This window comes from Dermochelys coriacea, chromosome 2 (genome assembly GCF_009764565.3).
Source record: "Dermochelys coriacea isolate rDerCor1 chromosome 2, rDerCor1.pri.v4, whole genome shotgun sequence".
NCBI lineage: Eukaryota > Metazoa > Chordata > Testudines > Dermochelyidae > Dermochelys > Dermochelys coriacea.
This window is the reverse complement of record NC_050069.1, coordinates 56,997,227-57,012,845: the sequence shown is the minus strand read 5'-3', so window position 1 is coordinate 57,012,845 and position 15,619 is coordinate 56,997,227. Positions and strand designations below refer to the sequence as shown.

Genomic DNA, 15,619 nt, shown 5'->3' with positions numbered 1-15,619 from the left:
GTGGCATTGCTGTGGGGGCAAACTCCATCTTACTGATTGGACAATGCAGGGGGATCTCCTCAAGAAAATCCTCATGGGGAGATCCTAATGAAAAGTCCCCTTCCATGGCTTTGAATATGAGGGTAAATCTGGGCCCAGATCTGGATAGAGAGGTTTTGTGGCATGAATGTCACTTAAAAAGAATTGCATGAATCTTCTACAAAAAATGGAAACTAGGTCAAATTACAAAGGATGAATATAAAAAAACCTACACAAGCATGTAGGGACAAAATTAGAAAGGACAGGGCACAAAATGATATTAAACTAGGTAGAGACATAAGAGGTAACAAGAAAACAATCTGCAAATACATTAGAAGCAAGAGGAAGACCAAGGATGAGTAGGCCCATTATTCAACTAAGAAGGAAATAACAGAAAATGTGGAAATGGAAGAGGTGCTAAATGACATTTTTCTTTCATTTTTCACCAAAAAAGTTACTAGACCTCTAACATAGTGAATGCCAGTGAACATGAGAGAGGATCTGAGGCTAAAATAGGGAAAGAACAAGTTAAAAATTACTTAGACAACTTAGATATCTTCAAGTTGGCAGGGCCTAGAATACTCACAGAGCTGGCTGAAGAGTTATCTGATCCATGGAAAACTCATGGAAGACTGGAGAGATTCCAGCAGACTGAAAGAGGGCAAACATAATGCCAATCTGTAAAAAGGGAAATAAGGACAACTCCGGGAATTACAGACCAAGTAGCTTAATTTCAGTACCCAGAAAGATAATGGAGCAAATAATCAAGCAATCAATTTGCAAACATCTAGAAGATAATAAGGTAATAAGTAACAGTCAACGTGGAATTGTCAAGAACAAATCATGTCAAACCAATCTAATAGCTTTCTCTGACAGGGTAACAGCCTCATGGATGGGGGGAAGCAGTAGATATGGTATATCTTGACTTTAGTAAGGCTTTTGATACTGTCTCACATTATCTTCTCATAAATAAACCAGGGAAAAATAGCCTATATGGAGCCACTATAAGGTGGGTGCATAACTAGTTGGAAAATCATTCCAAGAGACACAACAAGGTAGATCAAGTTTTAGACCAATTGACTTTGACAAAGTTCCTCTTTATCGAGTCCAATCTTGTGCAGTTAATCACTTGGATTACACTCATTAGGCATTAAAATAGTGTACATTTTTGCCAGTTATGATACCTGGCAACACTCTGTCCTAGTTTTACCTTCAGTTTAATTGTTAATTGTTTAAAAGTAGGTGGGAACTCTTCTTCACCTTAGTTTATGATCCTTTAAACTGAATTGCTTTTTTGACTTTCTAACAAAGCAAATCCATTTCCAAAACATCCATTTTTCAGTCAGAAAACCAATGGGTTTTCCTTTATTTATTTATCTATTTTGTGGTGAGGAGAAAGTTGTTGCAGATGAGCAGTGGTGCTACTAGGAGTTGTGGTGTTTTGCTACAAGATGCGGGGGACTTTAGATACAGACTGCACGCTGTTTCTAATCTGCATAGGATTTTTACATAGGAGGAGATATGCTTAGTCTTGGAGCAGGCAGCAGGGGGAAGTAGGAAGGATGCAGTTCATTGCACTATGTTCCTCTGTCATCCGTCCAGGGAGCCGCAATGGGTGAGTTGCAGAGGAAGCAGTTCACCATTTTCCCAGTAAGCCGCATTAGCCTGCGTATTTAATCAGTCCTCGGTAGTGTAATGACAAGTAGCCGCCCAAGGTGATGATACTCAAACACTTTAAAGCACTTTGAAATCTATGAATGAAAAGAACTATATATGTACTAATCGTTATTATGAGAAAGAAGTAATACTTGGGCTCCCACCTTGCAAACACTGATGTACACTGAATGCATCCGATGAAGTGAGCTGTAGCTCACGAAAGCTTATGCTCAAATAAATGTGTTAGTCTCTAAGGTGCCACAAGTCCTCCTTTTCTTTTTGCAGATACAGACTAACATGGATGCTACTCTGAAACCTGATGTACATGAGTAACTTTACATATGAGAGTAGTCCCTTATGTAGTTTAGTACATCTCACTGACTTACTCATGTGCATGTGTGTTAGTATGTATGTCAACAGGGGAAATGGAAAAGTGTGTGCCTTTTGAGGAAGGAATTACTTTCAGCTTCTCAGTAGTGGTTTGAAGTCAACGCCCTGGGGTCAAGATGAGTTACAGTAGTTATCCTGTTAGAGGATAAACACTAATTTCTACTCACCTTCTTCAAGCAAGAAGTCCCATTGATCTCAAAAGGCCAAATCCTGTGCGCTTTGCTGAGAAATAGTCCCAAATAGCCTCTAATTAGTCTCCTAAGAGTTTTGCTTTTAAACAATTTACTTTCTCAACATTCATCCATGTTATACAGAAATATTTGAAGCCATGTTGCTTGGAAAAAATGCATCCATTGTGCAAAGGAAATAAAAGTTTTTGCAAACCTATTTTTGCAACATTCGTGAAGCTCTAGTTAAGACTTTTTTTTTTTACACTAGCTAGGCTAGAAGGTTGAAAATACTGCTACACAGCAGGCTGACCAAAGTGTTTTATTCTTAAATTGATTTAGAAAATTTTGGTTCTGCTTCCATTCTCCCTGCATCTAAGCAGGGATGACTCTGAATCCTCCATGGTGCCCCACAACATTTTTGCTATTTTCTTCTCATACCATTTGCCCCTAGCTCTGAGGTTACAGTGACTGCCCCTAATCTTGATGAGATTGCTAGATATTGCATTAGCCTCTGCTCTGTCAGCACTATCAGTCTATTTGTCAACTTTTCCCACAGATTAACCCAGAATCATGTACTTGTGCACAGTGTGTAAGTAACTACATGCGTGTTTCTGTCACTGTTAATCATCTTCCCTTCCCCTGTACCTTCCATTTGTTTGTTGCACCCTCTTGTTTTGTCTTATCTTAAAGCAGATTGTGAGTGCTCTGAGGCAGGGAGTGACTCTTACTCTGTGTACGTGTGCTAGGGCAATGAGGTTAAATGCTAAATAGGACCTCTAGGCACTATCATAATGTAGATAATAAATAACTATAGTATATGCCACTCTCACAACAGACTGTACAAATTACTCACTCTACTAGAGGCCTGCACACACTACCAGATCCCTGTTGGCCCAGCAATGCAGACTGTCCACCTGGCAATTTTTTTGTCCTATTGGTAAACCACCTTACAGCTTCCTGCCTTCCACTCATGAAAGCAGGAAGTCCATGCTTTCAGCTTCCCCTGTTCCAATTATCTAATGCTTATTTCTGGCATTTAGATATTATGCCTTTGCCACAGAACTTTTTAACAGTATTTACACTTCAAAAAACAGTTTTCAAAGTTTACTTTGGTGTTTGCAAAAGGTATAAGATTTGCAGGAAACTGAATCAGATGAGGACTGAGGTGAATTGTCAAAGCTTTCTGGAGATGCTTTTGAAGCACCTACTTGTACAGTGACTGGCTTTTGCCACTGCTATTAGTCCCTGATTCTGAGCACCAAATATACCTACAGAATAAAGAGAGGCTTTTGAAGTTGCCAAGTTATCACTTGTTTCACACTTAGAATTTGTTTTGATAAAAGATTTGATAGGCCCAATTCATTCCTGGTATAATTCCATTGACAGTGATGAATCAGTGTGTTCTTAGCTATATCCCATGTATCTTCTCTCAAAATAAACTCTTAGCAAATTCCTGTTTCGTCATCTTATTTTCATACCAGGCATCACTGCCCTGAGAACAATCTTTTATGATAGAGACTCCTGTGGTAATATTTTTGAGTCAATCACAAATGTAAAAAAGTGGGCCAGATCCTCAGCTGATGTAAATCAGCCCAACTCCATTGACTACAGAAGTTAATGGAGCTATGCCGATTTACACTAGCTCAAGATCTGGCTCATATTTATAAATGCTTTTGCTTCAATTAACTTCATGGAAATCCTTTTCCTAATATCTTCAAATAATTGTCCATAGCATTCTGCTGTGGAACAGGGTAAAGTACTGAGAGAAAAACAGAACTATTAGCAATCCTATCTGTTATGAATAACATTGGGAACAAATGCTATTTGTGAAAGGGAGGCTTGTGGTTAAAATGCCTTTGCAGAGTAATGCTATGCTGTGGTAGCTATTGGATATTTTGCTGAGTAGCAAAAGAAGAAAAATGATTAAGCAGTTTGGTATTCAGATTCTATGACCTGTTAAATACTGACTAATATCAGAGAGTTCACCGCACACCGATAAAGCAAGGTCATGCAATGCTGTGTGAAATGTTTGTTACCTTAAAAATGCATTATGTTGCCTTATATATGTTTGCGGCTGAGATAATATCTGAATTAAAGCAACAGCTCAAAGTTACTGATGGAGGCTTCCAGGGAGAGTATGCCTTTAAGGTTGCTAATAATATTTAGAAACAGAAGATAAACCTGTGGGGGTGAAATCCTGGCCTCACTGAAATCAATGGGAATATTGCCATTGACTTCAGTATGGCCAGGAATTCACCCAAAATGTTTACCCAAGAAAGGCTGGACAAGATGCTAAATGGTCTGACCCTTGAAAATAAGAAACATCCCCCTATTTAAAATAAATTATTTCAATACAAAAATTATTTAAGGGCTAAGAATGAAGGTCCAGTTAACACCCAGAATTAAATGATGCTTCCTTTAAAAAAACTCTATACTTTTGTCCCATATCCTCACCTCTTGCATCAGCCCACAGAGCAGGGCGGGACATCAGGATAACAAATCTCCTCATCCAACCCTTCATCCCATGTCTTCACTACTGCAACCTTGTATTTTCTGGCCTTAACTACTGCATATTTGCATCCCTCAAGTTTTTTTCAGAATGCCATCTTGGTTTCAAAAACCATGTTCTTGGCTCATTATTCTTACCACATAAACCCCTCCTTTGAGACCCCCTCTAGCTTCCTCTTCCCACTATATAAATATAAGCTTCTTGTATATACTTTTAACACCCCAAATATCATATCCCCATTCCACTTTACTGATTTAGTAACCGTTGTGTCAGCTCTGCCAATGTTCCTAACCTTTACCTCCACCCATCAGCTTCTCCCTTAAACACCTCCAAGCTTTCTCCCACACTGTCCCTTTTGCTTAGGGAAAACACACTAATAAAATCCAAGCAGCCATTATCTTCCTTCACATCCTTCTGGAGCATTCACCTCCGCCATCATGCCTACAAAATCAAGCCTGCTTGTCACGTTTAGACAGGTGACAAGCTGTGGCCTTTCCTCTTCCTCTTCTTTCCTTTTCCTATTCCCATCCTCAAATGACAATTAAAAACAAACAAGCAAATAACACCCCTAAAATACATGTAACTACCTGGGCCAATTCTTCACTGTACTCATTTGCACCATATTCATTGTGGTACATTGCATTCACATCCCCCAACCTTCATTTAGACTGTAAATCCTTCAGTACAAGGATTGTTTCTCTTCTGTGTTTGTACGACACCCAGCACAATGGGACCCCAATCCTAACTGGGGCCTTTGGGCACTACCATAATATTAATATTTAGGAGCAGCAATAGCCCTAAATAATTTAAATTAGTCTCTTGATCACTGGCTGCCAGGTTGGGAATACAGCAAAATCCTACGGCTGTTAAGGGAGGAAGGAAAGAAAGGTACTGAATAGTATAAACCCTATCTCCTCTGGCTTGTTTAAGAGCTGCAGTCAATTATTCTGAGGTGGAAAGCTTAAAAGGGCCTTTGGATAAACTTTGTCAAAGTTATATTCTCAGAAATTTTGTGACATTCATGGACTGACTATATAACAGTGAAACTGGCCACTTCAATGGTTGGAATAGGAGTTGGAAAATAATTGCTAATTTGAATTCCTGTATTTTATGTTGCATTTCGATTACAAAATAACAACAGTTACAGATTTACATTATTCCAGTTCCAGCTGAAAGGTAACGCAAGCCTTGTTTAAACTTGTCTTTCCATATTGATATTTATACTGGTTACGTTTTTAATGTTGATTCTGTGGAATCCTCTTACAGTGAAGACTTTTATTTTTTCTTCTTCACAAAACAGCTTGGTTATAAATGGAGATTCCCTGTACCTGGAATTGCAAATTGTATAGTGCTGGGCATTGAAACAAACAAGGGCTTATCTTCTGCAGTATAGATGGAGTTTTACTATATCTGCAGTTCGCTGAAAATAGCATTACGTTATTAAAAATTTTAAGTAAATAAGCAGAGAGATTACCAATTCTCTGAGTAATGGACTACTTTTCTATGCACTTTATTTAAAATAAATATGTATGTAAATCATCAGAGTTGGGCAGTTTCATTAGAGCACATTAAGGATCCTGTTCTGCAGATATTACTGAGACAGAATTCCCATTGACTTGACTAAGAACTTTGCTAGTGTAAGGTTTGCAGGATTGGTCCCCACATGATGCAAGGTTCTTTAGGAATATACTGTCAGAACCTTCTTTGCAGTAAGAGGACATGCAGTTCAGGTCCAGCTACAGATTAATATTGTGGGCAAGTTCTTTTATAAAGCAGTATGGGGAACTAGGAGCTCAAGATAGGAATAACCGCAAACAAGATTGCAACAGCTGAGTAAAAATTGAAAACTCAAGCCAGTCAATGATGTTTCTCAGACTGGCTTGAAGGAGTAAATCTTCCTAGACTGCTATAAATCTGTGCAAATGCTATTTAGGGACAAATACAGGATGTTGTGGGTACATATTTATAGGCTGCTTTTGGGAATATGGGTTTAAATGTATACATATAATTCTTAGTTTAAGATATCTGCTCCTTTGGCATTATCCTGTTTCATATCACTTGGGGACATTAAAACAAAGTGAAGGACTGGTAAAGGGAAAACCATGTGGTGGTGGCTGCAGCTTCATCCTGCAAAACACCACATCGGTTTTCTGTCACCAGTCCTTCACTAATCTATGTACATCCTGGTGTTGGCAAAACACCAGGATGTACGTGCCGATGGCTATAGATTGTTCTATACTATTCTATGCCATTGATCGTGAAGTGCTGTTAACTCACCTGCCGATCTCGTGGCAGTAAATGGAGCTGGTCTTCAGAGGCATTGTTCGTTTTTCTCTCAGGGAGTTCTCTACAGGTAGTTGTAGGCAATTGCTCCTTTTCCCAAAGAGTTCTCAAATGCAGAGTACCATTCTGTCTCTCCTCCATTTCTTCAAATATGGGGCTGGTTAGTGATGAGGCACCTGGTTCAGAGTTTTCAATATGCAGATGGCACCTAACTCTATGTCTCTATATCATCTGATTCAGATGAAGTACTTCAGCTCCTCAGTCAATGTCTAGTTGAGATTTTGACATGCATGAGAGCTCTCTGAAGCTCAACCCAGACAAGACTGAGATGGTGATGGAGGTTTGGAGAAAGAGCAAGAGGAGATGGCAGAGGGAACATCATCCACTTTGATGGAAGGAGTATGTCTGTCATTAGTGTTTGCAGTTTAGGAGTGATTTCAGATGCAGACCTTACCACTGTTATCCAGGCCTTTATTACCTCTCAAGATTAGACTATTGCAACATGCTCTACATAGGGCTACCCATTAAAAACATTTGGAGACTGAAGCTGGCACTTATTGAATGGGGAATCTTGCTGGGAGACTTGTTGTCCATTGGTCTCTGGGTGGAGTTTATGGTATTGGTTATGAACTTTAAAGCCTTAAACTGGCCTACCTGAGGGACTACCTCTTGCTGTTTTTTATGGCACAACCATTAATTCTTATTGAAGATGGACTGTCTGAGTGGTGATGTTGCCACAGCTGCAGTCAGCAGGGGCACTTGAGCTGGATCCCCCTCATTATAAAAGTGAGGGGGTGACAGGACATCCCTTTGAGGGCTCCAGGACTCTGGAACTTGTTTCCCCTCCTTGCACACCTTGGTCCTAAATATCCTGAATTTGGTGATTTTCCAGACATGCGGCAAAAGATACCTTGTTCTCTGGACAAAACTAATGGGGCTTGCTTCCAGTTGATGGAGGGGGCTGATGTCCTGCTGGTCAGCCAGCTGAGTTCCTGTGGAATGTATTTCAGTGCTACTGAGGATTAATTTAATTGCATTTATTATATGATTAATTATGATAAGGTATCTAGAGCCATGGATATGCTTCTTTATTATTATTTTTAAATTTAAAAGTTAATGAAAAACATAATAGAACTAATGCAAACAAAAACTCTTCTGCTCTTTTCTCAGGTGTCTAGTATCTGCCGGGCAGCAGTACATGCAGGAGTAGTTCCCAACCAAGGAGGCTATGTTGATGTTATGCCAGTAGATAAAAGGAAGATGTACATCGCCTCCTTTCAAAATGGAATCTTTTCAGAAAGGTAAAAATCTCAGTTTAAAAGACTGTTGTTTTCCCTTCTCCTAGTAATGCATGCCATCATTTTCACATTCTTGCACTAAGTCTCTATGTGTGGTGAGGTTAAGGAGTGTGTGTGTGGGCTTGAAAGCTAAATAAATAGGCTAACATGGGTGATTTACAGGGTTGTGTAAGAGTCACAATGACTGGAGAAGCTGCGGTACCAGAACTGCCTGTCTCCTCTAAGCTCATAAATCATAACCCTAAAAAGCTGCTTATAAATCAAAACGACTCTCTTGTTTATTGATCCTGTGGCAAATAATGCAATGTTTGCAAAGAAAATTATATTCTTGGTACATCCCATTCACAATCATGAAGCTAATTGTGAACTCTGAAGCTGCAAACTGTGTGCCAGATCATCCCTTACACAAGAATTACATGCATGTGGAAAAGAGGAAAAAGCAAGAATGATTGTGTAGCCTGGTGGTAAGGGTACTCAATTGGGAGGCCCAAATTCATGGCCCTGCTTCAAGCACTAATTATTTATACATAGTGGAACAGCTTCACTAGGTGAGATTGCGACAGCCTTTCCCCCACAAGACTCTTTCATAGCCCAGGGACTACAGCATTCAGCTACACCACTCACTTGGAATGTGGGAGACCCAAGTTCAAATCCCTTCTTCACAGCAGGAGAATTGAATTCAGGTCTCCGACAACCCAGCTAAGTGCTCTAACCATTAGGTTCTAAGATGGGTACTGCCTCCCTTCCAATTTTATGAATGGCATCTAAGTCCCGCCCAAAAAATAAGTTTGTCCAAAACTATTGTGTGAATTTGTCAAATTAGTGACAATTTTTGGGTCAACCAAAACTTATTTTTATGGTAAATAAACAATATGTTTGAAAATTTTTGCCCCAGCCTAACTGTGATTTGTATCTGATTAGTTGCCTGGATTTTATGTGTGTAGAAAAAAATACTATTTGGGCACTATTGCCCCATTGCAGCCTTTTAACAGTTTATTTAAGTAAATAGATATCAGTTGTGTGGTCCATCTAAATGATGCAGCAGGTATTTAACAACATAGAAGAACCTGCATTGCTAATCCATATCCCCAGCGAGAGGCATTTATAAACTAAAAACTAAGATTTCAAAGCATGTATAGCAGTTGCACAGCTACCAGTTTCAAATGGAAAGAAGCCAAGATGATGGCTCCAGTGTGCCATCTGACTCGGGACTGTTTGTCCTACAGAACCTGCAGTTTGTCCTACAGAACCATGACACTATTCAGCTGTGTGGCTGAAAGAACAGCGAAACTAAGCAGTTCTGCTATTGCTAATGTTTACAAAACAGCATTAATTCCATAAATTATACCCTCAGGCTCTGTAATAATTGACTAGAAATCATACACATTCAAGACCTTTCCCTAAATATTAGTATTCGTTTATTTGTTTTGTTAATAAGCATTTCTTTTGAAGTAAAGAGCATCAGTGGTAGAACTGTTATTATAGATTACTTTATTTCGGAAAGTTCTATTGTTCTGATAAATTAACCCAATCCTGCTCCCATTGAAATGAATGGCAGGGTTATATAGCAACTTTGCCATTGACTTCAAGAAGAACAGAGGTAGGCTTTGGATTTACTCAGGATTCTCTAAAACCTACTTGCAATATGTCATATAGTGAAATATGGCCTGAATCTGCCACGGCATCAGTGGCACTGGTACCAGGATTCCTCCTGCACAAAATAATTTGCAGGATCAGAGCCTAAGAGCCCAGTCAATGAGAGTTCTGGACTCGGAAGGCTTGCACCAGTTCCTAAGAGTATATTGGAGTATTGTGGTTTTATAAATAATCTCTGGGATTGTTTTATTTTGCAGTTTACAGAATCCTCCGGGAGGCAAGGCTTTCAGAATATTTGCCGTTGTCTGAGTCCAGTTACTAAAGTGTAAAAAAACAAAATAAACTGCAACCAGAGCACTTGGAAGAGGATAATACAGATCGCTTAGTATACTTCCTAAAGTTTGTATAAAGCTGTAACATTATTGTACAGAAGATATCAACTATTTTCCACCAAAAGACTTTCAGCTGCATGAAAATCTTAATGGAGAAAAATCTGTAAAATTAAACATGGGAGAAAATGCATTTGAAAAACTACAATATATAACCATTTTTTGAATCCTGTGTTAAATATTGCTATATTTTCTTAGCAGTTATTCCTATACAGTTAATTCAAATCTCATAAATGTTCTACATTTTTTATCTGAATACATTATTGTACGGTGCTTTATGTATGCCACTAACAATAACTTAAAAACGACACCATGGATAGACCAGAGATTTTATATCCAATTTTCATTAAAAAATGGACACAATAAATCATGCCTGTAAGTCAGTAGTATAACACTTTTTATGATTTACTCTAGCATTAACCAACCTAAAAGAAGAGCTGGAGTGTTTTATACTTTACACTAATTATTAGACAAATATCAGATTTTTAAAAAAATTGGAAATGGAGGTGACCATTAAAATGTGTTCCTTTAAAGAAACATTTTTGTTAAGAATGCTCCATTTACATGTTTTTAATTTTCTAAATTAAATTTGATAATAAACATACTGTTATTGGAGGTGGTAACTCAGTCAGTTCAAATAACCAGACACTAAAAAATCATCTTCACACTGAGAGGAGGAATAAACTGAAAGGATTAAGTTCCTGATTCTGCAAACTCACACAAGCTTTACTTTAAGCCTGTGACTAGTTTCATTGAGTTCAATGGGCTTCCACATGGGAATAAAGTTAACCACATGCATAAGTAATTGCAAGTTTCAGGCCTTAACCTGTACATAGTATCTGTGTACTACACATAGATTTGAGGATGAACAGTCAACACAGTCTCTACACTATTAAGAAAATGGTAACAAGGCCAATCTCCCTTACTTCTCACAACCTGGCTGATACTCCTGCAGGCCAGGACGTATAGTGGTATGGAGCCTAATGAAGATTAACGCATTTATTGCTTCACCATTTCCGTTTAATTCATTTATGGTGAATAGCCGTGTGCATTAATTTTACCATATTATGGTATATGAAGAAGATATAATGGTGATACTATGTTTCTTTCTATGAAAAGTGTATTGTGCTTTAAGACTGAAAAGCTGTTGAACTTTATTTTTGGTATTTTTGTTTCTGCTGATGAATTTATTATTTCTTTCTAACTTGTAAACTTATTGGTATTCTTCATATTTCAGAGTATTATTTTCTGTCCTTTGTTTTGCTACATGTACTACCTCATGTAGTTAGGCAAGCTTTGTTAGTTTTTTTAATCAGTTTTGAATAAAATTAATTTACATAGTAACTGTAAAATTGGCAATCTTTATTTTTTTTTCCCCACAGAAAATGTATGTTTGTCCTAGCTCAAGAAGAAAAATACCAGCTACATAAAGTTTACTTTTGTTGCTGACCAAAACATTGCAAGTGGTTTGTAGGACATGGCTATAGAAAGAGGTTGAGGTTTTAAAAGCTGGCTAGGCGATTTAGGTGCATAGGTCCCATCAATTATGCTGGAAGTTGTAAGGATAATTCCTCTAGTTGGTTTGAAAGTCGTAATCAGGATATATGGGATTAGGCTTCTTTATAGTACATTCTGTATCAGGAAACTGACTTTGTAAAAAATGCCAACACCTTACTCAGCCCATCTACTTCCTTTATATGTGGTTAATCTTTTACTAATGGAATTTCACTTGTGCAAAGAGGCCCAAACAAGAAATATTCCTGGTAATATGTGCTTATAGTTCTTAGAAACTTAAGGTTTTAATACTTTTTTTATTCTCATAAACCCTACAGAACCCATACAGCTATGGAAGAATGAAATGGAGTATTTTCTGGCTTGCATGTAGTCAGACACAAAGAACTCAGCTTGACTTTCAGACTCGAGGTTCTGATTTGAAGAACTGACAGTTAGAAAAAGTCATTATTTGTAATAATGTTGGTGGGATTTTTGTTAGAGCCCCTCCTTGGAATGGATTGTGAGGTAAATTCTTCCAACCACCACAATTGCTGTCCCCCCTCCTTTTTGTCTATCTGTTCTTTCTGTTGCTTTCCTTGTGATCAACTTTTTGCTCTTCTATGTGATTTTGCTGACTCTTCTCTTCCCTCTCTGTTTTCTCTAATCCCCCTCCCCATTCACCAGAAGGCTGCATGAGGCAGGGCACCACTGATGCCACCCAAGCCTGAGCTGAATACCAAGGAAGCAGAGAGGAGAAGCTTGGGCTGTGGGGGCGGGGGGGGGGCTGCAATCCTGTATATTTGAGTGGCTTACGAGTAGCTCTGTAACAGGGAAGTTACCTGCCAAGCTCCCCTTGCAGCCTCGGATGGCTCTGCAGAGCTCTGCCTCTTTTTCCCCTTCTCTCCTGGGGGCTTCTCAATAATTCACCATCACAATCCAATGATAGTTAAAACACTCCCCTTCTGGGATCCAATTTATTTAGTCCTAACACACATTAATACTCCATACCAACTTTGCCCAGCTGGCCACTGATTCCACAGTTCTCTCCTTGAAACTGAAGCCCCCAGCCCTCCTTCCTGGAGTTGGGTTCAGTTCAAACTTGTCCAGCCACTCTGTGACAGGCCACTAAGAAGAGCAGGGAAGGAGGGTGAGTGGATGACCTATCTTTACAACACGACTCTCATTATAGCTGCCTGCAACTTTTCCAGTAGATGAGGCAGCATGTTTGCAGCACATACCCTGATGGATCTGGGCTGCTACGGCTTTCTCCTTCCATCCTCTGAGTCGGTCTGCCCAGCCCACCTATGTTGTGCAATTCTGCTATAAATGAACTGTAAATTAAGCCGGAAGAGCTGACAAGGAAGGTGTCTGCAGGCAGTTACAAACCTTGGACTAGTTCATCAATAGTTGAAGTCAACAGCACTACATCAGTTTACACCAGCTAAGGCCCTGTGCCCAGAATGTGATAACAGAGTGTGGGGGGTATATCTAATCTTGATCTAAATGTTTCCAGTGATGGAGAATCCATCATACCCATTGGTAAGTTGTTCAGTGTTGAAAATGTGCACCCTATTTCCAGTCTGAAGGTGTCCAGCTTCAGCTTCCAGCCATTTAGTAAATATTATTTAATGTATGTATTGTAGCAGTGCCCAAAGGCCCCAATAAGACATGGGAGCCTGTCAGGCAAGGCAGTATACAAACATATAGAAAGAGAGAGTATCAAGAGTGTACAATATGATCAGACACAAAAAATCTGAGGGGTCAGGAGTGGAAGGAGAAAACACACAAGCAAAGAAGACAGAGTCATGATAGGCATGGGTCTTATTACTTCCAATATTTTTCTTTGATAATAAAATTGACTTATGTCACATTCCCACTTTAGTTACTAGATTCCATATCTAGCCAACACTGACTCTATTGCTCTTGTTCATGACCTTTCTCTTTATCAGCCAAGAGGCCAAATATTGAAGGATGTTTAGAAGTGTTGTGAATGGGTCAGAGTTGAGGTGCATTGACAAAAGCAACATGGGAAAATTTGCATTGCAGTTGTACTCGTTTAATGGATGTAGAAAGGACTTCAGTTTCCTCAATAAATCTACAGAGGTCTTAGGTCTTTTCAAACCCATTATATTCATTTGAAAAATTAAAATAATCATGCCAGCACATGGCCTGACTTTGGTCAGGATTTTAAGTACCCCTGACATACAAGTTTTATTGTTGTTATGACTAGAAATACCAGAAATTCTTTGATGATAAGAGATAACGAGTAGTTTGCTGAAACTAGGAGAATTGGTGACCCCATAGGAGTCATTGTGAGTTATGTGCTTTGTTTAAGTTATCTATAAAAGATTAAACAAAAGGATACACTTTGGAGTAGTCCAGGGAAGCTTTTCTTTGTGCAAGGAGCTGACACATGAACTCACAAGGAGGGCCCCAGAAGGTTCCAAAAGGCTGGTTGTTGATCATTTGAACCCAATTCAGACTTGGCATAAATATAAATTTGTAATGTTCTAAACCTATTGCTATAACATATGTATGTGTGTGTGCTTAGACCTAATAAAAATAATTTTAGGTAAAAGCACTCTGGTTTGCATCAATCATTTATCAGACAGAGGCACCATGTCCCCTTTGATTTATTCCTGAGAGTGACTGTAGAGAAACAGTTAAATTACCAAATTCAAAAAACCCTGGGTTTTCCCCAAGCCAGCCAGGAGTGGTGGAGAGGAGTGGACGATTGGTATAAAACTGTTTTATTTGTTTGCTGTCCAAGACAGGAGGATTGTGGGAAGGGTAGAAACCTGTAATTTCTTGTGATGTAGTCCCCAAGTCAATTTATGGATACATTTTGTTACTGGGACTCAAGGCTCAGGCTGGTAGTCTGGTTGAGTGAGGAAACAGAAAGAAAGAAAGAAAGAAAGAAAGAAAGAAAGAAAGAAAGAAAGAAAGAAAGAAAGAAAGAAAGAAAAATGGTTTTGGGAACCAGCCTGACTGATTTTGTAGAGGAGCATGGTAATGGTCTTTGGAAGCTTGGAGCCTTCACTCGAAGGCAAAAGTGGAAGACTCAGAGAAGGATAGGATCAAGAAAGAAAAGGAAAAAAGGAGTTAAAGAAAGATAAAATTGAGAAAGAGCAAGAGATATCCAGCTTGAAGGCAGTGTCAGACACCCTCTAGGTGACAAACCTGACTGAAACAGAGAGAGTGACATGCTGGAACAGGTGGATTTTTAGTTTGAAACAGCAGACAATAGAGAGTGAAGGAACTGTTACAGCCTCACTGAAGGATTCCCAGGATAAGACCCAGGCAGATCATGGGGAATGTAAGAGACAAAGTTGTGCTCTCAGAGCCAGGTTGAGAGAGCGGAAGGGAATAGTAGCTATGATTCAAGGGAGTTGTAGTCAGGGAAGGGGGGATGGGTCAGAGAATGACCCCAACTTTTATCCTTCTTATTAGGATTATGAGAGGGATAATCCCCGTGAGTTTCCCTTTCAGCTTGGGCCCTTCGGGGCAGTCCCCATATGGTCCCTTGTTTGAAATGCTGGAAGAGTTGCAGAAGCCCCCACTGATAGCTTCCATAGTAAACACCATGGTAGAGAAGATTGATCCCCAAGAGTCTAACCAAAGTGGGGAAGAATGAGTAGAGGTCAGGCCCTTCTCTCCTGACCAGGTCAGAGTTGCAGGGAAATCGGTTGGCTTGTTAAATTGGAGCACAGCCTTGGGGTGGCTGGTGAGGACAGCTGGCACTCTCGGTCTCACTTCGGCAGATGTGTCAGCATCCCCCAGTCTCCTCTCAGAGCCAGGTTAGGGGCCAGGAGTATG

At 39.4% G+C, this 15,619-nt stretch overlaps 1 protein-coding gene across 1 annotated transcript in view; it reads left to right on the top strand.

Annotated features, from left to right (window-relative positions):
• Positions 1–10,815, top strand: part of CRISPLD1 (cysteine rich secretory protein LCCL domain containing 1) — a 60,796-nt gene extending 49,981 nt beyond the window's left edge. The window contains exons 14-15 of the mRNA XM_038393005.2: positions 8,197–8,327; positions 10,178–10,815. Of these exons, the coding sequence (XP_038248933.1) occupies positions 8,197–8,327; positions 10,178–10,229 (183 nt within the window). The 3' untranslated portion in view covers positions 10,230–10,815. The remainder of the gene's footprint in view (positions 1–8,196; positions 8,328–10,177) is intronic.
• Positions 10,816–15,619: the final 4,804 nt, after the last annotated feature.